Source organism: Mytilus trossulus, chromosome 12 (assembly GCF_036588685.1).
Source record: "Mytilus trossulus isolate FHL-02 chromosome 12, PNRI_Mtr1.1.1.hap1, whole genome shotgun sequence".
Classification (NCBI taxonomy): domain Eukaryota; kingdom Metazoa; phylum Mollusca; class Bivalvia; order Mytilida; family Mytilidae; genus Mytilus; species Mytilus trossulus.
The window spans coordinates 1,860,076-1,887,623 of NC_086384.1; the positions used below are offsets into that span (position 1 = coordinate 1,860,076).

The 27,548-nt window shown below is 32.1% G+C and overlaps 1 protein-coding gene across 2 annotated transcripts in view; it reads left to right on the forward strand.

The window, feature by feature from the left end:
• Positions 1-27,548, forward strand: part of LOC134693428 (E3 ubiquitin-protein ligase MIB2-like) — a 47,249-nt gene that overhangs the window by 6,886 nt on the left and 12,815 nt on the right. The window contains exons 1-20 of one of the 2 annotated variants that reach the window (XM_063554250.1): positions 481-584; positions 2,882-3,104; positions 4,781-4,964; positions 5,560-5,666; positions 5,842-6,012; positions 6,750-6,871; positions 7,793-7,903; positions 8,062-8,160; positions 8,699-8,981; positions 10,316-10,366; positions 15,684-15,917; positions 16,369-16,555; positions 18,313-18,419; positions 18,941-19,135; positions 21,715-21,878; positions 22,932-23,033; positions 23,499-23,603; positions 24,377-24,632; positions 25,586-25,680; positions 26,489-26,643. In XM_063554250.1, the coding sequence (XP_063410320.1) occupies positions 2,897-3,104; positions 4,781-4,964; positions 5,560-5,666; positions 5,842-6,012; positions 6,750-6,871; positions 7,793-7,903; positions 8,062-8,160; positions 8,699-8,981; positions 10,316-10,366; positions 15,684-15,917; positions 16,369-16,555; positions 18,313-18,419; positions 18,941-19,135; positions 21,715-21,878; positions 22,932-23,033; positions 23,499-23,603; positions 24,377-24,632; positions 25,586-25,680; positions 26,489-26,643 (2,936 nt within the window). In that variant the 5' untranslated portion in view covers positions 481-584; positions 2,882-2,896. Of the gene's footprint in view, positions 1-480; positions 585-2,881; positions 3,105-4,780; positions 4,965-5,559; positions 5,667-5,841; positions 6,013-6,749; positions 6,872-7,792; positions 7,904-8,061; positions 8,161-8,698; positions 8,982-10,315; positions 10,367-15,683; positions 15,918-16,368; positions 16,556-18,312; positions 18,420-18,940; positions 19,136-21,714; positions 21,879-22,931; positions 23,034-23,498; positions 23,604-24,376; positions 24,633-25,585; positions 25,681-26,488; positions 26,644-27,548 lie in introns of those variants that run through there. The other variant, XM_063554249.1, reaches the window with a different exon arrangement.

Genomic DNA, 27,548 nt, shown 5'->3' on the forward strand with positions numbered 1-27,548 from the left:
AGTTACCCCCCCCGTGGTTATCTCTTCTGTTCCAAATATTTGTGTTTGTCAGACTGTAATTTTTATGGTGTTGATCATCAATATATATTTAGCTTCTTAATTATAACTTATTTAACTACTAGTATATATGCTGTATTCATTGTTGTAATGCACTGACATATGGGCCGTTGGCAATTATTGTAATTGTGTTTGTGCCAATAAAATATTTGTATTTGTATTTAAAAAGAAAAAAACAAGGTCATTTCACCAAAAAATATCTTGTATAATATACAATTCCATATATGTTAGTGTTTTTTACCCTCTTTATCTAATAGATCTAAATTTATGTATATTTTTAAAAAAATTGATCTATGTATAACCATGATAACATGACATTTACTTTTTTGACATATATTTTTGAAAGTTGTAACATAATAAATTTTCTTCTGACATGTGAACTACGGAGGAGATAGTATATGGTACATTGCATTGTACGAATACCAGAATTAGGTCTTTAGTGCAACCATCAAAAAGGGAATTTCCAATTAAATTAAATGTAAAGTGAAAGTTAAAACAGAAACTTGAGAGGAAAAATCTGTTCACAGGTAAAACTGTTTTATAAACTAATATGCAGTTTGAATATTTGCAATAACCTAATTGATCTTTCAGAATGTTACAAAAAAAGTCGAGCATTTAAAGAAAGAACAGATTTATATGCAGAAAAGGTCAAGTAGCACAAGCAAATTATTATATTGAAACTTTCTGGTATAGAAAGTTCCTGATTGAAACAATTTCATCATAACTTGACATAAAGGGATCAAACGAAATCTCTGAGTGAGTGCAAACAAATATGAGCACATAGAAATGTTTGAAGGACTAGTAGCTATAGAGAGGGGGGATATGACCTTTAAAGGGACTATAGCTCCAGGATCAGGTGTTTTTAAGCTCTGGATTTTGGGATTGACCCTTTCGGGATTGACCCTTTCAGGATGCCGGAATCCTTTTTTTCGGTTTTTGGGACGTCGGTATTTACTTTATTTAACAGTCATGGGACTTAAACAAGTGATTTTCTAAATCACTGATTCAAGTAACATTGTTTCCATAAAGGTTGGAAGTTAGAGTTGTCTTTCTTTAATAATCACCTGTTTAAGTAGTACAAATTAATCACAAGAAAAAGTGATTTAATTTTCATGTAGCTTTAAATATAGAATACTAATGATCCAGGGGCTTATTATGTTTCTAAACTTATCAGAACCAACATATGTGTTGTCTAGGATGACCAGGTCATTTCAGGTGATGACCTTGTACTGAATCTAGGATAATGACATAAAAATCACTTGATAATGTATCAGACCTCAATTTCCTTCCCAAAAATCACTTCTTTAAGTAACATTCTGTTAATAACCCACACTAATTTCAACACCCCTGAACAGTGAAATTTTTATCACGGAACAGTAGAATTTTATTACATAATCTGAAAGATGAAACCTTGAACTTCACAGGAAAAATACTCCCACTGCTGTGAAAAATCTTTTAAGAAAGTATCAGCTCATTTTGTAAAGCCATTATTATAGCATTTTTTCAACTAAAATGGAATTTTCAGCTAAATGATAGCATCAAAGGCATGAACCTTGCTACTTAAAAGAAGCAAAAAGATCATATTTTTTTGATTTTACTAATTAAAAGATATTATTTAAACCTATGTGTTTTAAATTTTGAAAAAACTACAAAATCCCAATTTGTAATAAAACCTCGAATTTGGTACTCAAATAAGTGATTTAAAAATCACTTATTTCAGTAAGTCCCCTGACTGTTTAAATTTAGGACCTCAGGATTTGTTTTTTTTAAATCTGGGATTTTGGGATCAGGACCCCTCCTATCCCCCCCTCTATAGAGAAAAGGTTGATTCTTATATGAGGGGGGGATAGGCCACCTTTATCAGGACTCCTGGATTGGGTGTTTTTAAGTTTGGTATTATGAGATTGACTCTTTAGGGATCCAGGAATTCTTTTTTCGAATTTCGGGATGTTGGGATCAAAATTTATTTAAAATTGGGACTTCAGGATTTTGTTTTTTTAAGCTCAGGATTCCATGATCAGGACGTCTCCTACCCCGCTTATTTACAGTTTAATTTGTGCCTATATAGAAGGTGCCAAAATATACCAAGATATTTGTGGTTTGGTTGTTGTTTATTGTTTACAGCCACAGAGTGACCTATAACCATTATAACAGAGGCAGATTTAGAGACAAATAGAATATTTTCAATTATTTTTCAATTAATCTTTGATTTTCAAATAGTTAGTTAAAGATAAAATTGAGAATGGAAATGGGGAATGTGTCAAAGAGACAACAACCCGACCATAGGAAAAACAACAGCAGACGGTCACCAACAGGTCTTATGTTTCTAAAGTGGTTTTATGATTATTTAAAATGAACTATTTTTTTAAAGAATTTAAGAATATTTTAGAATTTCATCCTAATTTATTCTTTATTGATTTTTTTTTTATTTAAGACTTTCATGTTCTGATCTAAGAGCAAATTGTGTATCCAATAAATGATCAATGCTCTTTTTTTTAATGATTATAATGTTTTATTTTATTTAAAAAACATGTTACACTATATATTAATCTTCTTTTTATTGATTATATTAAAATGTATGACATATTCACCATGATGTCCTTTCTAATTCTATGTATCTTCAAAAATGATTAATTGATTTACAAATTTGATAAGTGTTAATGTTATGTTCAATCTTTATCTGATGTTATTAGATTCTTTACTTTTTAGAATTTTTCTTTAACACTCTTTCTTTTAATGAGAATGAATATTGACCTCTTAACTTTGTACAATTGGATTCGTCCGTCCTCATGGATGTTAAATCTTTTGTTTTGAATATTTGCAGTATAAATATATTATCATGATAAAAACTGGAATACGAGTGATAAGAGGCCCAGATTGGGACCCAAATAACCACGAAGATGGAGGACAAGGACATTTAGGGACCATTATAGATGTATCTAGACAGAACCAGACATGTACAGTCCAGTGGGATAATGGACAGATATCTTTCTGTAAAGCAACTTCAGATCAACAAGATCTTAGGATTGTTTACACAGAAAGTACAGGTAATGGTCCGAGAACACAATTAATTCGTAGTGCATTTCTTTTAGAACATAAATGAAAATTAAAAAAATCCCACCTGCTCTTTCTCAATGAAATTTTTACAGTGTGTTGTACTATTTTTGGGACAAATTATATCAAAATTATAGAAAACTTCATTGCCTCAAACTCAAAATATGGACAATTTTGTGTTTAGGGTGTCTTGATATCCTTTGACAGCTTCCGAAGTGCTAATTTTTAACCTTTTTCAGCTGGACCAAATCACTACTTTCCTGTAAAATTCTTAACCCAAATTTTTTTACAGTGTAATTTCACCCCCTACTTACAATTTGAGGCATTAAACATGGAGAAATAAATTTGGAAGGGGTATAAAAATTAATGGCAAGTAACCCACTGTTAACACTAGGGACTATATTCGTGAACAACGAAAATCAAGGGACGACAATTGTGGTCTCGGACCTAATGCAGCATTTAAACAAAGTTCTAGGCCATAATATTTGTTCATTCTGAAAACATACCAACATTCTGTTCAAACTGGCACTAGGGTACTAACTCAAACTCAAACTTGCATTAAGGTGAGATTTAAATTTGATCTGTGTTAAAGGCCTTACTTTGACTTTAAGATGAAGATCAGGAATAGAGGGCTGTTCCTTTGTGTTTTTTCTATGTGCGTATACTGACTTTGTGTCATGGATGAATACATTTCTTGTCTTTAATATGTCCAACATATTGTAAGATTCTGATCAGATGTTATTTTATTATCTTTAGTTTGTTTTTCAATACTAGTAGTCAGGATTTTACAAGACCCCTACAATCGCCACCTGAATATGGTTTTGGGGTAAATATTTAAAATTCCATACCGCACTGTCCATTTTTTTTTTTTTTTAATTTATATTCATAATACAAGAATATAGTTATTAAAGAAAAAAAGAATATAGCTGCTCACACTCACACTTTCTCTCACTACTTACACACAGTCGCTGCAATCTTACCATTAGTATGCATGCATGTCTATATATATATAAAGTAAAAATTCAAAATACCACTGCTGACTATAGTATAAGTTAAAGTATAAATGATAATAAATCATGAAAAAATTTTATGTAGTGGGGACCAGAATCTTTCATAAGATTGTGGTCTATTATTTTTGTTTGCAATATAAAATATAAAAATCTGATCAGCTGTTGGTTTCTCCTAAGATCATCCATGGGGTAATGGGCATTTCACAAAAACATTCCTGCTTAGGATGACCACTTATGAAATTAAAAACAGAAATCATTCGGAAATCAAAATCAAACTTTTTGTGGCTAATGAAGTCAGCCATTGCTGTTGGTTGAATACTTCATCTCAAGAAAATAAAATAAGAAACAACACTTCAAGAAGTCTCATCTTGAAATATTCTTCTATTATGGCCCTTCTTTGTATTAGATCTTGTGTCCCTGCTCACCATTCTAGATGGCTTTAATTACTAAACTGTATGTAGTATTTTCTGGAGAAAAAGAGTATAAGACAACAGACGACTCCAGCACTGAAAAAAACTTGAATTATGCATGTAATATTTGTTGCTGGATATTTTAATGCAATCAACTATTCCATAATGTAGTTAATACAGAAAATTCCATAACTATAAAGTCTATTCCATAATGTAGCTAATATAGAAAATCTAAATTTTTTTTTTCAGTTTCAAAAGGACATTCTCACTTTGCCTATTGCAATATATGCAATAACTCACAACATAATGTTAGAGGTTTGAGATTCAAATGTGTGACTTGTAAAGATTACGATTTGTGTATGAAATGCTACATGGCAGATGAACACGATAAAACACATCCATTTGTACGTGTCAACAGCAGAATCTCTAAAGTGTAGGTATTTTAAAGTTTTTGTGTCATATAAAATAACATTATTATTAAATATTATTATTGTTCTTGACATTCAACATAATTTCATTGTATACCATTGATTTCAGTGGTCTTTGTGGGTTCATGTGAACCACATTTTAAATGTTGAATGAAGTACAAATATTCTATAAGCTTCGATGCATATTTTAGCAAGCTTTAACCATCAAAATCTAATATCCAGGAAAAAATTGGTTCCATGAAAATGAATGAATCAACAGTGTTAGAAGATTAGCTTCCATCAGTTTTGGATTTGTTTTTTTACAAATATTTATCTTACAGACTTACTGTCATGACTGTTTAATTAATAAAATATTATATCGCAGAGTGCAGACTGACACCAACCAGCAACCCATGATTAAAAAATATTTGTTCATTTAAATGTACAATGTATATACCCATACCTGATTTTCAAGAAAATAAGTATGTAATATTAGCTCTCATGGCCACTTAAATATGCAGTTTTTAAACAAAGGCATATATAATATATGATGTATTAATCAGCTTTTGAATTCTATTAATTGTAGATGCCATGTGAGTAATAGGTTGAATGTCATTTCAGGATACCTATTTTACCTAGAGTTAAATCCAAGAGAACTAAGTTATATGGATTTGGACCTGGTGCCTGTGTCATGCTTACACCATTTGCAACATCTTCTCATATTGATGGTAAGTAAAAGATTTTATATGGATATTTGTCCAGCTGACAATATTTCATGGGGAACATTATTTTATATAACTTACATCTTCAGACAAAACAGAAAAAACAACTTCTTTTTATAAATCAGGTTTAAGATTTATGATCAGTACATTGATGTGATTTTTTTTTCACTGATATTTCCAGATATTGGAAGAATTGAAGAAATATTAGAAGAAGAAGGTGGAACAGCTAAGGTAAAATGGCCTTCAGGGGAGATAACCACAGTTAATACTGGTAAAGATGGTTTAGTAGAAATAAAGCTGGTAGAACCACATCATGTTGGACATGTTTATATTGACCATATACCGGCAGCAGGTAAGCAATTGATATTGTAATTTTAAATCCCACTTAAAAAGTTAATGGTGAATTTCAATAGCTGCGGATTCATTCAATTTGGTGGGTTTCAATTTTCATGGATTTAGGAACATGCAATTGTATTTTTTGTGAATACTGGTACTTAATTTCATGGTTCTGCCAAGTCTACAAAAGAGCCATAACGTTATTGCACCAAATCCTGAAAATTTGTATCTTGGGAAAAAAGTGAATCCATGTTAAGGCAATGAATTGGGCAAAGGGGGATGTAATATGTATGATTATCAGGTTGTCTGCATGTTGATATTGTAAAATTATTGCTGCGAGTCACAATATGAAGCTTTTTGTAGAGTGAGTGCAGTAAACAAGATAAAAAAGTTTCATATTGTGTCTAGCAGCTGATATTTTACAATATCAATACACAGATAACCTGATAATTAATTTATTTGGCTGTATTTGCAACTTTAAAAAGTGTTTTTCTAAGTTTCACCAGCAACCTGAAATTGAATTTTTAAGTCGGGTCAAACATTATGACGTCGCTGATATGTTAGTGTCAAAGTTATTAGGGCTGGGTCAACATATTTGATGTCACGAAGCTGTGATTTGGAATAATATTAAGAGCTGAGCAGAGTGATATAGACAGTGGGATGACTGATAATGATAGCTGTTACAATTTTCTCTTCAATTATTCATCAAAATATAAATTTGTCAGGATATTTTTAGTTTTTTGACGATTTCAGATTTATCACAGCCTCCTGATTCCTGTATCAATCCTGGAGACAAAGTTTGTGTTGATCTGAACTTTGACACATTTAAAGGACTACAACAAGATTACGGGGGATGGAATGAAGATATGGAAAAGGTAACTATATATCTAGACAACAAATATTTAAATAATCATAGGTTATAGTACGGCCTTGAACACAGAGTCTTGGCTCACACCGAACATCATGCTATAGAGGGTCAGAAAATGAACAGTATAAAACAATTCAAAAGGGACAACCAACAGTTTAATCTATAATATATAAAAATGGAGGAACGAGAAACACTTATGAACCACATAAACAAACGACAACTAAACATAGATCAAGTTTAATTTTAGTGTATTTCACTTTTGTCATTCCATTCAAGTTTAGGCTTTTGTTGAAAATTGTCATTTGTTTTTTTCCTAGACTTATAATAGTTTGTAGATTGATATAGTTGTTTGAATTCTTTTTATAACAGTATATTGCAGATCAAATTGAAAAGTGACAATTTGCTGCACATGCTATGATACAAAATGTATTACATTGCGGCAGTGCTTGATACTTGCAAATGTCAAATCCTTGATCTTAAAATTATTAGGCAACAGTATAATAAAAGCAGATAAATGTCTTTATGTTCTAATCATTAATTAAGAATTGAATACTTCTTTTTGTAACTTCATTGGGGTGTAAAAGCCTTGACCAAAGTACATTTTTTTTCGAAGTTCGGAAATGCTTCATTCTAAAAATGTTCACACAGTCAACGCTTTTACAACCCTATGAAGTTACAAAAAGAAACATTCAATACTTATAATTACATTTTTTAGCTAGGATCATGAAAACAAGAATTTTATCAATTTTTTATTCAATTCACATGTGCACTTTATTGTGGGACCTTGTGTTATAATGAATGATAAGTTTTATTGTGTAATGCAATTGTCTAAGGAAGAACATGTGATGTGCAGTTAGCCAATCAGAATAGCATATTACAATGAAACATACATCTAATGTAATTATGATGATTTAATGTTTATTTCCAGATAATGGGTGAGACTGGTAAGGTTGTGGCTGTACCAATAAGAACCTCATGTGAAGTTTACTTTGAAAGTGTTTCCAGAACTTATGTACTCTATATTGCTGCTCTAACAAAGGTACCATATTGCAAATCCGTCCACAACTGAAAAAATAGTTTTGTCATATATTGGCATATTTATTATATTCATACAGTTTTAGTATAGACTGAAAAGAGTAAGGATATCTTATTTTTCCCAACTGTAACCCTGTTTCAAAATTGATGCACTCTTTGTAGATGTCAGTTCCTGTTGTTGGAGACAGAGTTATGGTTCTTGCTGATGTAGGTAACCTGATAAGACGTCAAAGATATCTGTGGAAGGAACCAATGAGAAATGTGAGTACACAAAATACTACACATAGAAGTTTGCCTGTCTTTAAATTTCATTGCTGTACCTAGAAATCAGTATGGGGAGACTATTGGGGGTGCGTTAACAGGTTAGCAACACCACCATTTTGGCAAAAACAGTTTACAAAAAATGCAAAAATGCTGACAACAGTTAACAAAGCAGGTTAAAAACAGTTAACAGCCTAAATTTATCTTAGAAAACAGTTAACAACACCTTGAAAGGGCCAATAACAGGTTAACACAAAAAGGTATTGAAAACAGTTAACAACACCTTGAAAGGGCCAATAACAGGTTAACACAAAAAGGTATTGCCCCCTCCCTTCAGTTTATCGGGCAATAAAGAAGTTTTGATGGTCTTCATTATTAGTTGTTAAAGCACTGAAAATTCAAATCAGATATCTTCCAATTCTGTTGTCTTTTATTTACAATTCATTTTAAATGATTACTTTTTTACAACTTTTTCTAGTTTTTGATAAATGCTTATTTTTAAACAATAAATTCAGTGATTTATTTTTACTTTGTTCAGATGATTGGTAAAACTGGTACTGTAGATAGTGTTGATGTGATGGGTAACTTATCCATCAGTTTCTCTGGGAACAAGAAGTTTGTCTTCAGTCCATCTTGTGTGGTCAAGGATGATGGTGACAATGTGGTGTCAAGGGAACAAACAGGCTCATTGTCTTCAGACAGTGAAGAGGAAGCCACTATTAAATTAACATTGAGAGACAAACCTTCTGTATACCATGAACCAGAGGCAAAGGAGATGCCTTCTCCATTTGGTGACGAAGACTCTGTTGACAGCTCTGATGGTAAGTAAATATCAATTTGCATTTTGAGAATCTAAGGGACTACAGGGAATATCATTGTTTGTACACAAAAATGAGAATGATATCACGCCATTGGATGTTGTAGAACATTCAAAATCAATCTCAACGTTTTTGGTGTAAGCTTTTAAAAATATTACCCAGAATGCATTAGATTTTGAAATAGCGAATAGATGTACTTATCACAGCAAAATTCTAAACAAGGGATAAATATCTAAAGTATGCTCTTATTTTGTAATAGATAAGTCAGTACCTCCCCTATAGTCGCCGTCACGTAAAATTGGCACCATGATTTTTGTCAAAATTTTCTTAAATATCGACCGCGTTTACTTGAGATCATGTTTTTCAATTAGCGGAATAAAAATCCAATCCAAATATATACTACTGTCCTACCTTTTATTGTGTTTGCACTGTATAATCCTGACCTTCACATTTTTCGAGATTGTTTTCATTGTAAAACCGCCATCTTGGTTTCTATGAGGATCCCTTACTACATAACATTCGTTACTCTCCGGTAATATCATTGTCATTGATGATACGATTTCCCGCGCTTTTTACATAAAGATGACGAACAGCTCCGAGAGACACAAGAAAATTGAGAGCACGTGGACTCCTGGTGACAGTAACACTTCCGGTAATAACAATGTCGGATTCCACCATACAAAATAATCTTGGATTTTGTGAAGGCCAGGATTATACAGTGCAAACACAATAAAAGGTAGGACAGTAGTATATATGTGGATTGGATTTTTATTCCTCCAATCAAAAAACATGATCTCGAGTAAACGCGGTTGATATTTAAGAAAATTTTGACAAAAATCATGGTGCCAATTTTACGTGACGGCGACTATACAAGTTTATGTGGATCTTTATAGTCATGACTGACATATATTTTTAAAACTGGAAGCTTTTAACATTGGTATCACTAGATAATTCAGGTTGATTCCACCAAAAAAAGTTATTTGACTTTCTGATACCTGTTAAAAAGTGTTGAAAACTATACCAATCATAAATACAAATGTTTTAAAATTCATTATTTTTTCCTGAACTACAGCCTTTTAGGTCAAATATTTTCATGATTCTGTGCAGACTATTCTGAATCTACTTATATTAAAAGAATGGAAGATGGACTAATTTATGACATTCCAGGGACACTCAGAGAATCTCTCTTATTATAATACTCAACAGTAGATAATTGTCAGCTACCTCTAGTGCTTGTTTTTTATGCTTTGACATACATATTCTTGTCCTAGATAAGCATGAAATATCTGTTACTGAACGTTAAACCATCACCAATCAATCAATATATATATTTCCAGATGATGATGATGGTATGTCCAGTGAAGAGGAACATGTACCTAAAGTTAACAGTAAGAATGTTGAGTTATCTCCCCTTACCTAACATGTACATAAGTTAACAGTAAGAATATTTAACTTGAATTACCTCCCCTTACATCAGTTTATTTTCTTCATTAAACAAACACAACCAGGTTATATTTGAAAAACCCATAAAATTTAGAATGGAAATATGGAATGTGTCAAAGCGACAACAACCCGACCATAGAGCAGACAACATGCATTGAGAAAAACAGAAATTTTAGGTTTAGGAAACAAAAATGTTACTGAAAAATAGGAAAGTATCATACTATTTTAGGAACCAAGTTTTTATTGCTCTTCTAATCTTCTTTTAAATATCAAACAATGGGATTAGGTGTTAGACCAAAGAGGAGAGTTCAAGTGTAAAGGCATTAAAGGACAGATGTTCAATTGTCTTCCAAAATTGTATTATGTGTAACCTTACAGAAAGGTCTGATGAGGGTTCAGGGAATAGTGAATAAATGGCCAATAGAGAGAAAAATTGAGGGAAATAATGGAGAAATACGTAAAAAAATGACAAAAATATACAAAATAATGGACAAATAAAAATTAATACAGAAGAATGGCTTTAAAAAAGAAAGATTACAGACATGATGACCGCTCAAAAGACCCTCTATTAAACAAGAATATTGTGAAACAGTCTGATGTAGTTTTAATACCTTACAGTACAATCATGGTACAATGACCTATAATGGTTTACTTTGATAAATTGTGATTTGGAGGGAGAGTTGTCTCATTGCACTCATACCTCATCTTGCAATAAGCTACTCAGACAGATTTGGATTTTTTACGCCAGGAAAAAAATAATTTAGCTGTATATGGTAAAATCTTTCTGAATTTTGGGTCTTCAATGCTTTTAAATTATTTTTTTTTCAATTTTTTTTTAAAGAATGTTTCATATACACATAGCATGCATGTCCAGATTCTAATCTAAGAAACTAATAGAGAGAGTTAATTATGTCTGCTTCATTGTGAAACCTTATTTTGATTGACTTTAACAGCAATTGCTCTTCACTCTCAATCAGAATATAGTGGATTCATTTATTTTCGTGGGTATCAATTTTTGTGGTTTGAGGACAATTGACATATTCATGGATATTTAATTTCGTGGTTTTGACAAAGTCTACACTCATTCCTTTAGAAAATTTCTTTTTCGTTGAACATTTGAATTCGTGGTTCTCCTGTACCCACGAAATCCACGAAAATTGGTATCCAATGAATATTAATGAATCCACAGTAACATATTATAATGAAACATACATCTAATGTAATTGTTCCAAAATGAAATGTAACATTCATGATGACAAATTTGCTTCCACCATTAAGTGAACAGGCAAATATAAAAAACCTTGATAGAAATCTTGCTTTCATGATCCTATCAAAAATATGTAATTACATGTATAAGTATTGAAAACTTCTTTTTTAGTAATTTTTAAGGGTTCTTAAAGCATTGACTGTGCACACATTTTTTTTTTTTACAAAATGTACTAAATTGGATCAACACTTAAACAACCCTATAATCATTAAATTCTAAAATAATTTTAGTTCAGATCCTTTCAATATTTGAATGTTTGGTCAAATGGATTTATTAATGATGTCCCAGATATTCAAGTGTAAAACAAAATTTTAACTTTCATAGATTATGATGAAATTTGAAAAAAATATCCCTTTTATTTGAGTTTATTTTTTTAGCTCACCTGATCTGTAAGGTCAAGTGAGATTTTCTCATCACTTGGCCTCCGTTGTCCATCGTTAACTTTTACAAAAATCTTCTCCTCTGAAACTACTTGGTCAAATTTTACCAAACTTTGCCACAATCATTATTGGGTTATCTATTTAAAAAAAATTGTACGATGACCAGACTCACCAACCAAGATGGCTGCCATGGTTAAAAATAGATTATAGCAGTAAAATGAAGATTTTGGCTTATATCTCTGAAATCAAAGCATTTAGAGCAAATCTGACAGTGGAACAATTCTTCATCAGGTCAAGATCTATCCATACTGCAATTTCCAGACAAATTGGACAATCTGTTTTTGGGTTGCTGCCCTTGAATTGGTAATTTTAAGGAGATTTTGAGGTTTTGGGTTATTATCTTGAATATTAGTATAGATAGAGATAAACTGTAAACAGCAGTAATGTTCAGCAAAGTCAGATTTATAAAATGGTCTACTGACCCCTTAAGGAGTAATTGCCCTTTAAAGTCAAATTTAACAATTTTTTGTAAATTTTTGTAATCTTTTACAATAGTCTTCGCCTGAAACAACTGAGACAAATTTAAGCAAACTTCACTGGTCACAATCAGCATTAGGGTATCTAGTTTAAAAAATGTGTCTGATGACTCTGCCAACCAACAATGCAGACAATGGCTGAAAATAGAACATAGGGGGAAAATGCAGTTTTTCACTTATATCCCTGAAAGTAAGGCAAAAGTATAAGGGTTGCATTATTTTATGCATTAATTGTAAAAAAAAATATCAGGTGAGCAACATCTGCTCTTCTGAGCCTCTAGTTTTTCTATGTATCATTCACAAGTTAAACTTAAGTATTCAAACAGAGAATTATAAAGACACCAACATCCCAGATTTATTGCATTTTAATATGAGTTAAAAAAATTAACGTTTTTAGGATGGTTTGTTTACTGTGAATTAAATTCTCTATATTATAAATTATCGCTATTTTGAGCATTTTTCCTTTCATCTTTTTTATGATAATTTTTCATATCATGCTTCTCGCTTGAGATGGAAAATTATCACTAGAAACTAAGGAGGCAAGTGGCTTTGCTAACAAAATTGACATGAAATTGACAGTCATCATTGGTAAAAAAGCGATAAACAGATTATCATTGGTCATCTCACCTCGATTGCTTTTCTTGCTTTCCCTGTCCAGACTCAAGCGAGTAAATCAATCTCTTTGACATGATTAACAATAATCTATAATTATACAATCAAAGCTTCCAGGGTTGAGTAAAAGGCCATGTATTCTCTTTCCTTGTATAAAATGCAAGACAAAAATTCAGTTATCAGAACTGAATTTTTGTCTTTAATTGTTGGACTGGATTGAATTGAAACAATAACATAATTGTTTTGAAAAATGTTAAAATATTTGTCCATTTTAAATTACAATCAGTTAAATTAAATTTACCACTTGTCCATGATTTAATTTTCATAATTCGATAAAGTTCTTTCCTTAGTTCCTTAGTTTGTTTGGTTGTTGGTTGCATGCTTAAAGTCCAGTGGTAAATACTTCATGAATGTTCAGGACATTTCTTAGTTCCATGCACTCATGCATATCTCTTAATTTTCAATTGAGGAAACAGTAATTTTCAACTTTTTGTACTGAAAAGTACATATGAAAATAGCTAACAATCTATACGTTGTGATTTTCTACTTTCTGTTTCCCTGTATGTAAATACTTTAGTTTTATAATAAAGTACATTTCCATTTCCTTATGTCTGATCAGAAAATTAAATTGCCTTTTCAATGTTTCCAAGTAAAAGTGCAAAATAAGTTCTAAATTAGGACAAATAAATCAAAAGAAGCTATTTAAACTTTTCATAAACATAACATTCATTTTAGATTATAAATAGACACTACAAATTCCATTGATAAGGTTCTATTTATAGAACAAACTTCCTTGTTGGTTTGTCCAGGTTTTAAGAAACTGAGAAGTTTTCTGGTCCTGGTATTTTGGAGAATCAATGGAGACAGCTAGTAAGTTTGTAGGATTTATCTTAGAATTTTACTTCTTGTAGAGAATTGGAATATAATTTAGTATTTATATGCATGGAAAATGAATTCCAACTTTCACTTTTAAATAGACTTTGGATAATGAATCATGTTTTAGGAACAGATGAACAGTTTTAAAATATCAGCTGTTTCCTTGTTTTAGTTGTAACATAATACTTGATTTTAATCCTTGTAATCAAATATTGAGAAATTTTCTCTATCCTTTTTTGGAAACTTGCAGTCAATTAATAAAAATAAAAACTGCATGAATATTGGACATCCACATCAAGGATAATTAAATAATTTGATGTGGAAATGTAAAAAAAATTAGCCAGATAAATTAAAAAGAATTAAACACATAATTGTAAGTACTGTTTCTGATTTTTTTATATTTTCTACAATCATAGTTTTGATTATAATGTGTTGTTGGTAGCATTGTCGATAAATTGACATTATATGCCTCTGTGAGTGGTCCAGTGGTCACTTTAGTCCATCTACAGTGATCACTAGCCGTCAACTCTAAGAATGTGATTAAACCTGGCTTATGGCAAATTATGTAAGATTTGTTGTATCCTCATTGCTACGTTTATTGCCAGTTTTTCTGTTGAAGGTTTGAGATTCCCTCTTCAAATTTCCCCGACCATCATCCCAGATGGCCTCTATTGTGACCAGACCTACCTATTGTATTTATTGTGAACTTGTTCTCGTCCTGAATATGCATGAAATATTTGCCACTGGACGTTAAGCAACCAACAATCAATCAATCAATCAACCTCTTCAGGCATTCCAGCTACATTTTTACCTCTACTAATAAAAACTGGCTGTCACACATTTTTCAGGCAAAGTAACTGAATATGGCTATAAATTATCAACACCAACAAGCAATACGAAATGATTGAAATTTATTCAAATTTAAATCTCCATATCTTTTTATATTGTATCAATATGGAGATTTTAAAAATTATATAAACTTGTTAAATGAAACTGACTCAGTCTCAAGGTTGTTATATTTAACTCGGGATATTTAAACATGTGAACTTCTTCTCTTGGTGTATTCGGTGAGTTACAAGATCAGAAAAAATATCTCAAAAGGAACTGATATTTAGCATAACAAACATCTGAATAATAAAGTTGAAGAATGTACCAGATTCTTATGATTAAAATGAGATAACAGGAAATAAAAAAAATAAAAATGAAAGATATGAAAACAATATGAACATGATAAAGTGTGATAGTGATTTAGCTCAAATTGTTTATTTAAGGATCTCCTGGAATATTTCATTACGTCTTTAATTTTGATTTCATGATATCCTGATTAATTATAGGACCTCCATAGTTCAATTTAAAGATATCTATAAATCATAATGAGGATCTTCTGAAATATTTCAGAAGCTCCATTAATACAAACATAAATGGAAGAGCAGTTGAGATTAATTTTTATTCTTCTACCAATTAAGATTAGGCTAATACCAAAGCAATAGCAGGTTCTAAAGGATTTAAGGCAGATAACATTACCTTTTTAAATCTCAGAAAAATAAATCCCCCCACAAAAATCTAGTGTATTTTAAATTTTTATTTACAGCATCCATGGTTATTGCCCCTGGTTTACGTGTGGTTAGAGGTCGTGACTGGAAATGGACAGATCAGGATGGAGGTGAAGGTCATTTAGGAACTATACAGGAAATCAGTGGTATGAGAAAGACGTCCTGTCCAGACAAGTGTGCAGCAGTACTGTGGGATAATGGGTACCGGAATACGTACAGGATTGGCTTCGAAAACTCTTATGACCTGAGAATCTACGATAATGCTGGAGTGGGTGAGTTGACCTTTAGCATGTTAAGGATCTATGATGACACTGGAGTGCATAAAATGTACAGATTGAAAATTTATATGAGGATCTATGATGTTAATGATCACTGGCAACGGCAAGTTGACCTTAGGATCTATAATAAAACTGGAGTGATAAAGTTGTACAGATTGAAAATTTATATGATAGGAATTCAAAATGCATTCAAAAAGTAAATTCTGGCATGGAAAATCATACCTGAAAAAATCTTTTGGCCCAAGATATGATGAAAATGAATATACTAACCAACAAAAAAACAGAAAATAATTGTCATGTAGGTGAAATATTCTGTAAGGCATTTTTGTTTATTAAAACTGTAAAATATTTACTTATATATATTTAAAGCTGGTAACAGACAATAGGGAATAAAATGTATGGAGCTCTTAATTAATACATCGATGTACTTGTGATCTATTTATAGCTGGTAACAGACACCAGGGAATGAAATGTACAGAGGTAACGTGTGAGGAGGAAGAGGATGATATTATGGGATATGTTTGGCAGTGTATATCTAATCCAGAGGTCACGTTATGTAATAACTGTTACCATGGAGATAAAGGGGATGTAACTGAAGCATTTCGTAGAATTGAATACCAAGGTCATAAAGGGTAAGTTACACACTCAAGTATTTACAGAATCATTGTTCAGGGAGCAGGACCCAATAATCACCATACAAATGACATGTGAAAACATACTAATAGAGGCATTTACACTTGTATGCAAATTTGTCCCCCACTACGTAGAATTACACAGGTTCCTGTAAACTTTGACATAACAATTCAAATTATTTGACGTCACAATAAAAAAGTGATTGTTGCTTGACGTCAGAATAAAATTGAGAATGGAAATGGGGAATGTGTCAAAGAGACAACAACCTGACCAAATAAAAAAACAACAGCAGAAGGTCACCAACAGGTCTTCAATGTAGCGAGAAATTCCCACACCCAGAGGCGTCCATCAGCTGGCCCCTAATCAAATATATACTAGTTCAGTGATAATGAACGCCATACTAATTTCCAAATTGTACACAAGAAACTAAAATTAAAATAATACAAGACTAACAAAGGCCAGAGGCTCCTGACTTGGGACAGGCGCAAAAATGGGGCGGGGTTAAACATGTTTGTGAAATCTCAACCCTCCCCCTATACTTCTAACCAATGTAGAAAAGTAAACGCATAACAATACGCACATTAAAATTCAGTTCAACAGAAGTCTGAGTCATCATATGAACATCAGGCACAATCCTTCCCGTTAGGGGTTTAGTATCATGCCATCATAACATATATGAGAAGAACATAACCCGTGTCATGCCAACAACTGTTTTTAGAATAAATGTGTTTAGTTCCGACGCAAAGACCTTATCAGTGACTCAAAGGTTATTTGGAGGCGATCTAAGGTCATTTGGAGACAAAAATCAGTGTAATACCAAAAATGTAAATATGTTTATACAATTACATACAAATTATTATTGACCTAGATACCACAAGTGCTTCCCCTTTAACTCACATGATCTATTCACAATCTAATACCAAATATCATCGACCTACCACTAACGTGACGGTACCCAAATTGCACCTATTTTGACAGTTTTTTCACCTACGTTTTTTTATGATCAGGAAAAAAATGTCCATACTGTGTTTATTTTGTAGCCCTATCCTTCTTTGTCATATAGGTACACCAATTTAATTTTTAGTCCATATTGAGTCATTCAAAAATGGGTTTGAATCAACCTCCAAACTATCCATGATTCTGTAATGAGGAGTACCCAAATTGCATCCATGCTTAAATTTACATCATTAAAAGTCTAATAACCGAGCTTTTGTTTAATTTCTTCAAATATTTTGAACAATTGGGTATTTTTCCATGCTTACTATTCATATTTTACGAAATGGATACTTATAATATATTGTATTTGCCAATTTTAAAAAGATGACGTTTTGATGACGTCGCATGGTGACGTTTTCGTACATTTTGTTTTTTTCAGTAAACAGTCCATCTGTTGATAAATACTGTGAACGTTTTGTGTATAACTAAATATGTTTACCTATGTTGAAAGACGGGTATAGTATCAAATCATATAAATACAACTTTTTTAGTCTCTAGGAAATCTTGTAAGATTTGTATTGCTATTTTTTTCTAAATAGGTGCAATTTGGGAACTCAGTGCAATTTGGGTACCCTTACGTTAGTCATTTTGTTTAATTTGACCTAATCACAAACTAATATACAGTGTTGCTTCAGGAGGTGAGGACAAACAAAAAAGTCTTTTAATATTAACTGCATTCATTGACATTGTTGAACTCTTAATTGCTTTCATTGTGAAATCTTAATTTTTTCTAATATTAAACTTTCATTTATTTGAACAGGGTTAAAGTACCAAAACGTCAGATGACACAAAGACAGAAACTGTTGGGGATTGATGTTGGAGCCAGAGTAACAAGGGGAGCTAACTGGAGATGGGCTAACCAAGATGGTGATTTAATATTATAAATACTGTAAATTCAAAAATTATTGCATGCATTTATTATTGCGATTTTAATTTTTTATAATTTGAGAAAAATCCTGTTTAATAAATATAAAATAATTCTAAATGTGAGTTTAAACTATTGGGTTTAAAACTCTGTTGCATTTTTTCCCAATAATAAAAACCTTGCATTAATTTCTGAATTTACAGTAGACAGATGTTTTTATATTTTTTATTTTAGTTAAATGTTAAATGTTATTGGTTATTTTCTATTTTAGCATTTTAAAATTTAGAATTCAGAGAAAACAAGTTGAGAATATAGACATCCACGAAACATATGACAACCTAATAAAATACTGAAGCATTAAAAGATATTAAGTATTTTTCAATGCATTCATTTGAAATCAACCTAAAGACATCAAAACATGCAATTCTGGGGTTCAAATTTTGCTTATTTCTGCATTATCTGCAGTCAACAGGTAGTCAATAGATTGAGTTGACATAGAAAAAGTTTTTTTTAAATTGAATAGGTGGAGCTGGTCAGCAGGGAGAGGTTATTGCCCTTGTGAACTTTAGCTTGGACACTGATCGTGATGCAGCAGAGATTACGTGGGGTAACGAGCACTCCAATGTGTATAGACTTGGCTATGAAGGAATGGTGGACCTGAAGTGTATCAAGCCAGGGACTGCCAAATATTATTACCCCTATCATTTACCAGAACTTAGTAAGTCATTATCAGACAATACCAAAAATATACCCCTATCATTCACCAGAACTTTGTAAGTCTTTTACCAAGCCAGGCAATACCTAATACCGTATAGCGGGTTATTTTCGCGGGTGTAAAATTTCGCGATTTTCATTGAATAAGGCATACGAAATATTTTTGCGGTTATTATTTTGGCAGTTTCGCAACTTTTATCAATACCTTTGCATGTACACTTTTAAATTGGCGGAATTTATTTTGGCGATTTTGTTCTATCCGCGAAAATAAGCGAAAATTTACACCCCGCGAAAATAACCCGCTATACGGTATTGTTACCCCTATCATTTACCAGAACTTTGTAAGTCTTTTACCAAGCCAGGCAATACCTAATATTATTACCCCTATCATTTACCAGAACTTTTTAAGTCTTTTACCAAGCCAGGAATTCCTAAATATTATTACCCCTATCATTCACCAGAACTTTTTAAGTCTTTTACCAAGCCAGGCAATACCTAATATTATTACCCCTATAATTTACCAGAACTTTGTTAGTCTTTTACCAAGCCAGGTATTCCTAAATATTATTACCCCTATCATTCACCAGAACTTTGTAAGTCTTTTACCAAGCCAGGCAATACCTAATATTATTACCCCTATCATTTACCAGAACTTTGTTAGTCTTTTACCAAGCCAGGAATTCCTAAATATTATTACCCCTATCATTCACCATAACTTTGTAAGTCTTTTACCAAGCCAGGAATTCCTAAATATTATTACCCCTATCATTCACCATAACTTTGTAAGTCTTTTACCAAGCCAGGAATTCCTAAATATTATTACCCCTATCATTAACCATAACTTTGTAAGTCTTTTACCAAGCCAGGAATTCCTAAATATTATTACCCCTATCATTTACCAGAACTTAGTAAGCCTTTAATCAAGCCAGGCACTTCCAATTATTATTACCCCTATAATTTACCAGAGAGTGACGAAACTTTTCAGATGGGTCGTGTAGAGAGAGTTATCATTCTTTATTCCAAAACCATGCTTCTACCATAAGTGCCAGCCAAAGCTGGCATATTACCCCTATCATTTACCAGAACTTAGTAAGTCTTTTATTCTTAGCCAGGTATAACCAAATATTATTACCCCTATCATTTACCGGAACTAAGTAAGTCTTTTATTCTTAGCCAGGTATAACCAAATATTATTACCCCTATCATTTACCGGAACTAAGTAAGTCTTTTATTCTTAGCCAGGTTTAACCAAATATTATTACCCCTATCATTTACCGGAACTAAGTAAGTCTTTTATCCTTAGCTAGGTATAACCAAATATTAATACCCCTATCATTTACCAGAACTTTGTAAGTCTTTTATCAGGCCAGGCACTACCAAATATTATTACCCCTATCATTTATCAGAACTCAGTAAGTCTTTTATCCTTAGCCAGGTATAACCAAATATTATTACCCCTATCATTAACCAGAACTAAGTAAGTCTTTTATCCTTAGCCAGGTATAACCAAATATTATTACCCATATCATTTACCAGAACTAAGTAAGTCTTTTATCCTTAGCCAGGTATATTATTACCCCTATCATTTACCAGAACTAAGTAAGTCTTTTATCCTTAGCCAGGTATAACCAAATATTATTACCCATATCATTTACCAGAACTAAGTAAGTCTTTTATCCTTAGCCAGATACTACCAAATAGTATTACCCCTATCATTTACCAGAACTTTGTAAGTCTTTTATTCTTAGCCAGGCACTACCAAATATTATTACCCCTATCATTTACCAGAACTAAGTAAGTCTTTTATCCTTAGCCAGATACTACCAAATATTATTACCCCTATCATTTACCAGAACTTTGTAAGTCTTTTATTCTTAGCCAGGCACTACCAAATATTATTACCCCTATCATTTACCGGAACTAAGTAAGTCTTTTATCCTTAGCCAGATACTACCAAATAGTATTACCCCTATCATTTACCAGAACTCAGTAAGTCTTTTATCCTTAGCCAGGTATAACCAAATATTATTACCCCTATCATTTACCGGAACTAAGTAAGTCTTTTATCCTTAGCCAGATACTACCAAATATTATTACCCCTATCATTTACCGGAACTAAGTAAGTCTTTTATCCTTAGCCAGATACTACCAAATATTATTACCCCTATCATTAACCAGAACTTTGTAAGTCTTTTATCAGGCCAGGCACTACCAAATATTATTACCCCTATCATTTACAAGAACTCAGTAAGTCTTTTATCAAGCCAGGAACTGCCCAATAGTATTACCCCTATCATTTATCAGAACTTAGTATGGCACTAATCAGGCCTAGCACTACCAAATATTATTACTCTTAACCCTGAAATTTAAAAAAAAATATTATCAAAAAGGGTTTTAAAAAATGAAGACTTGAATTTTAGATCTTAACACATTAACAAATTAAAGCATACAAATTCAGTTACAAAAGCCAAAAAAAAGACTTCACTTTTGTTGAATATCCCAGGAACAAATCAAATGTAGAAAAACAAAAAAGATTTTCTTTTTACAAGTATCATATACTAAACCTTTTTAATGTCCTCATAGAGATGCCAGAAGAACCATTTCACATTCCTGAGGCAGAGGAGGAGGAGATACCACAGGCTGATGGTAGATTGAGGCAGGGAGATAAAGTCATGATAGGTGTCGACCCAGATGTCTTTCAGTCTATCCATAAAGAAATGAAGCTGTGGAAAGACAAAATGATGGAGGTATATATATTAAGGAAATGTTGACCCTTCCAGAGCACCTGAGTTAATTCTTTATTTTCATGATGTTTGTGTTAATTTGCCTGTTCTGTACAATTTCCGATCTTCCAACATGAACCATCAGATTTGATATCAAAATTTTAAATGGAATTTCCTTCACAGTCTATTTATACATACCACATAGTAAAACAAACACTCTTTAGTATTGATCTCAATGTCAATCAGTAAGGTCTAGGCGACCATTTTTGTATTCCTTTATTAATTTATTTGGTTAGTTTAGGTGATGGGAATAAATTAATAGACATGGATTAACTTAACAAAGAGGTTATTTCAGATGAAGGCCGATAAGAAGAGAACCTTTTACTCAATAGGTAACGTAAGGGTACCCAAATTGCACCGAGTACCCGAATTGCACCTATTTAAAAAATATAGCAACGGAAATCTTACAAGATTTGATAGAGACTAAACAATTCGAATTTTTATGATTTGATACTTTGCACGTCTTTCAACATAGGTAAACATATTTAGATATACACAAAACGTTCACAGTTTTTATCAACAGATGGACTGTTTACTGAAAAAGCAAAATGTACAAAAATGTCACCATGTGACGTCATCTAAATGTCATCTTTTTAAAATAAGCAAATACAATATATTATGAGTATCCATTTCGTAAAATATGAAGAGTAAGCATTGACTAATATCCAATTGTTCAAAATATTTGAAGAAATTAAACAAAAGCTCGGTTATTAGACTTTTGACGATGTGGATTTAAGCATGGATGCAATTTGGGTACTCCTCATTACAGAATCATGGATAGTTTGGAGGTTGATTAAAAACCATTTTTTTATGACTCAATATGGATTAAAAATTAAATTAGTGTACCAATACAATAAAAAGGATAGGGCTACAAAATAAACACAGTATGGACATTTTTTTCTTGATCATGAAAAAACGTAGGTGAAAAAACTGTCAGAATAGGTGCAATTTGGGTACCGTCACGTTAGGTATTAATCATGGCACTCCATCTTTAGTATATTTATTTTTCCTTTTCAGATGATAGGCATGACTGGGAGGGTAGAAGGAGTGGAGGGCATGCTAGTGGCAGTCAACTTTGATGGGGAGAGATACAAGTTACATGAAATGGCTCTCAATAAGGTAGGTTTGCAGGAGAAACATACAGAAGATAACTTGTGTCTTATAAACAACCTTATCCAATTCTTTCTTTATAAGAAGAAAATAGGAAAATGTGCAGCTTTAGTTTTCCTTGCAGTCATCATTTGCATTAAAGGCAGTAAATTTATTATACATGTAAAAACAAAAAAATACCATTGAATATTGTTATGCCTCTTTACAAATAGAAAATTTGCTGATTTTTTCATTTCCATTTTCTAACTTCAGTTTTCCTCATCCAAATTTTATGAGACTTATTCACCATGTTAGCACCACAAAACACACATCAAGTTTGAATTGGTAGTGTGAAATTGTGTTACCATTCTTGAGTTATGTCCCTTTATTTGATATATATGCAAGTGGGGTATCATCTGTGTCCCATTGACACATTCTCTATTTATATTAATGATTAAAACCCATTGTTTGTTATTTTTACATTTATATTTTTAGGTGGAAGTATTTTCATCGGGTGAATTTGTGAAGATAATGGAAGATTATGACAAGGTTCAGAAATTACAAAATGGACATGGTGATTGGAATGATTTAACTAGAAAGGTTTGTACAAATTAAATATTAGTTCTTGAGAAAATGAATTTATTTTTTCATTTTTTATAAATTGATTAAAAGATTGAAAGAATGATCCATTTTTATATGTAATGCTAAATGCATGTTTAAAAAAATATTTTTTTAAAAGAAATAAAGAATAGCCTTTTTAGAATAAAAACAAAAGTGAGCCCCTGCAATCCAAAATATTAAGGTAACAATATCAAGCATAAGAAATATATGATAAGGTTTTATATCATATCATAAGAATTTTAAAACTAATCAGAATTCAATATTTTTCACAGATGCAGCAATAAAATTTCAGTCATACTCATATCAGATAAATGTCAAATCTATTTATCTCTGTGAAATAGTTTTATCATGAAAGCTATATATAGATGTACTCTTGTTCAAAATACAATGTATATGAAATAAGTTTGGTACTTTTCAGTTGCTAATTTTTACTATAAACCAACTAGTTTTTGCAAGTTTTTTTACTTGAGCAATTTGAAAAAAACCGTGAAGATATATCCTTTCTTATATGTTAAACAATGATTGATTTTAATTAACTACCTTATATAAATAAAAAAAAAAAGGATAAGTAAATCGCTGCAAAGTTTGATAGAAAAGACTTAATAGGCTGGTTGTCAGTGTTTAATACCAGTATGGAAAATATTTGGCTCAGAAGCTAGATAAGTGAAATTTTCTTTTAACATAATGGTACAGGTTAAAAAAAATCTATTTGAATTATGTAAGATACTGCAATATACTTTATATATTTTCAGTCTTTAGGAAAGAAAGGGGAAGTTAAAAGTGTCAACGTAGATGGTGATGTCAAGGTCAAGTTTGGTGAAGTGTCCTTGACCTTTAACCCTGAATGCTTGACTAAAACAGAGGGGCCAGCAGACTTTATGTCTAGCAGTAGAACTGAACCAAGGTCCGAACCAAGGTCCGAACCAAGACCTGAAACAAGGTCCGAACCGAGACAGGAACCCAGACAAGAACCTAAACCAGAGCCCCCTCTTGACAACAGGAATCCAAGTATGTAAAAATAGGGATATTGAAGGGAATTTCTCCATCATTTAGATATTGAAAGTGTGTAGTAGACTCATTCCATGCCAAACAGAAATTTGCAAGTCATGTGCTAATATATTACTGTTTATTCAGAATTTTTATGATATTAATAATTATTATTTTGGAAAAAATGGCAAAAGCATACACTGGTATTGCAAAAATAAAAACTTTGATCTTAAATTTAAAACTTTGATTATGTTATTTTTTAGAAACAATACTTCCTGAAATTACAATATTTAACCTTGATTTATTTCCATTATTTAGTGGTCCTCAATGCTCTTCAACTTCATACTTTTTTTTTCTTTTAAACATTTTTTGATTCGAGCGTCACTGATGAGTCTTTAGTAAACGAAAAGTGCGTCTGGCGTAAATAAAAAATATAATTCCTGATATCTATGATGAGTTTATTGTTTAACAGTCACCAAATTGAAGCATACCTGCCAACTGTCACTATTGGGGGGGGGATTTCCCCCATGGAGGCTCCAAAATTAAATTTTTTAAAGAGCAATTATGTCCACCATTTTAACAAAACAACTAATTTTACAAAGAATTGAGGCTTATAAAAGTATGAAGAAGCCAATAAACAACATTACACTGTATTTGAAGCCCCCTTGAAGGTTTTTTAGTAGCATGACAGCCATCTTGCACCCAAAACCCCCATGGGCATTTTGAAAACTTGGCAGGTATATTGAAGGCATGCAAGTATTTCTAAAATTTGGTATAATTTGAACTGTATTTCAGAAAAAAATCTTGCACAAGTATAATTTGAGTATAAAAAGAGTCTGTCAATTTAAAAAAACACATATCGACTTATACTGCTGACTAAATGATCCCAACCCTCCCCTAACCTGGGACAGTGGTATAACAGTACAACATAACATGCCACATAAAGATAGTAAATATTTGTTGATCTACGACAGGTACAGATTTCAAGACTGCCGTAGAACAAGACATGGAAGATGACGTGTTAATACATTTAAACCAAGAACCAAGGATGGAAAAGAAACGAGAACTGGTAGGTAACAATTCACAGTAGAGAGCATATCATAGGGCTTATTTTTATCAAGAACGCCCCACACTTGACTTTACGCAAGCAACAATCAGCAATTAAATGAGGAAGATCCATTATAATTTAGTTTAAAAAAAAAACTCTTGCTTTCTTTATACCAGAATTATCTGCATCTTGGTTCCTTCATTTAATGCATGCATGTATGATTTTTAATTTCAGTTTATCATGTATAATTTGTAGTTTAGTATGACATCCATTATCAATGTACTAGTATAGATATTTGTTTAGGGGCCAGCTGAAGGACACCACTGGGTGCTAGAGTTGTTCGCTGCATTGAAGACCTATTGGTGACCTTCTGCTGTTGTCTGTTCTATGGTCGGGATGTTGTTTCTATAACACATTCCCCATTTCCATTCTCAATTTTATTAGACATTAACTTTGGTATAAAAATGCAGCAAAGATTAAACAGATTATCCTTCTGAACCATATAAAAATAAGAAAATGTGGTATAAATGCCAATGAGACAACTCTCCACCAGATACCAACAGACATATAAATAAGAGGTAGAAGTTTATTTGATATGAAGTGAGAAGGCTGTCATCTTACCAAACATATGGTCCTTGAAGTCAAGGCTCCTCTCTATAGGGTCCAACCTGCTATGATGGTCCTTTGAGTGAAAGTCTGTCTGGTCAGATCATTTTCTTGTCCTGCTATAGAACATTTTAATACATTTTGAATCTTATTTCAGAGATCATCTTTTTGTTCAGAACTGAGGATGAACAAAATATTTTACAAAAATCTATATTTGTTTTAGGTGAGTGGTCAAGCTAATTTCCATCCCATCTATACAGCCTGTAAGAATGGGTCTGCAGGAGTCCTGAAAGCCTTGCTGAAGTATGCTGGACCACAGGCTCTGGAGGAAGGTGATGATGGCACTAAAAGTACACCACTACAAATTGCTGTCAAAAAGTTAGTATCAAAACATATGCTCAGTAGTCAGTAATTTGGTACTAAAAAATTTATAACAAACCCTTCTAAAATTGTATGCTTAGAAATTTAGAAATCATTAAACACTAATGTTTCAACTCCCTCAGTCAAAGTTGACTTAAGATGGAAACTGACAAAATCAAAAACGGTGTATGTGTCTGTTCGTATATACATTCCTTTGTCTAATAGGTCATTTCTGGAATTATGTCATTCACAGGAAACGAGCGTCAATTTCGCACGCCTATATGACGTCATTTACCAGATAGAAGGTGAGCCTAAATCACTGCTCTATTAAAAGTTTTCAGTTTTCAATTGTCATTCTGTAAGGTAGTATAGAAATATTGAATGTGCTGTAAGCACATAATCATGATTGTCATATGACTGAGCAAGGGTGACCATCCTTTTAGATTTTAATTTTCCAAATATATTGTGCAGTATATAATAAAACCTTTTCACCCGTTTGCTGAACATGTGTTGGGAATTTCTATGCATACATTTTTGTCACATGGTGATGGAAGTCACATGACAGATTCGTCTGAAAACCGTATCCCAGAACAGTTTTTTTTTCCATTTGTCCCGCTTCAGGTTAAAGTTTAAGGTCAAGGTAGCTTTGATGATCACTTTTAAATTTAGTACAAATGTTTTCTATGATGATCTTTCTAATTTTAAAATAAATCCAAATGAGAGTTTAAACCCCCAATTTCACGGTCCACTGAAGTTATTAATGATAGTGTGGGTGGGGCATTCATTAACTATGGACACATTCTTTTTTTAATTTTTTTTGGCATCACTGTGATTTTGAGATGAACATTAAAAGCACTGTTCTTTTGCTTTTTGTGAGTTTTTTTCTGTGTGCATGTACTGCTTTTGTGTCATTGATGGATAGC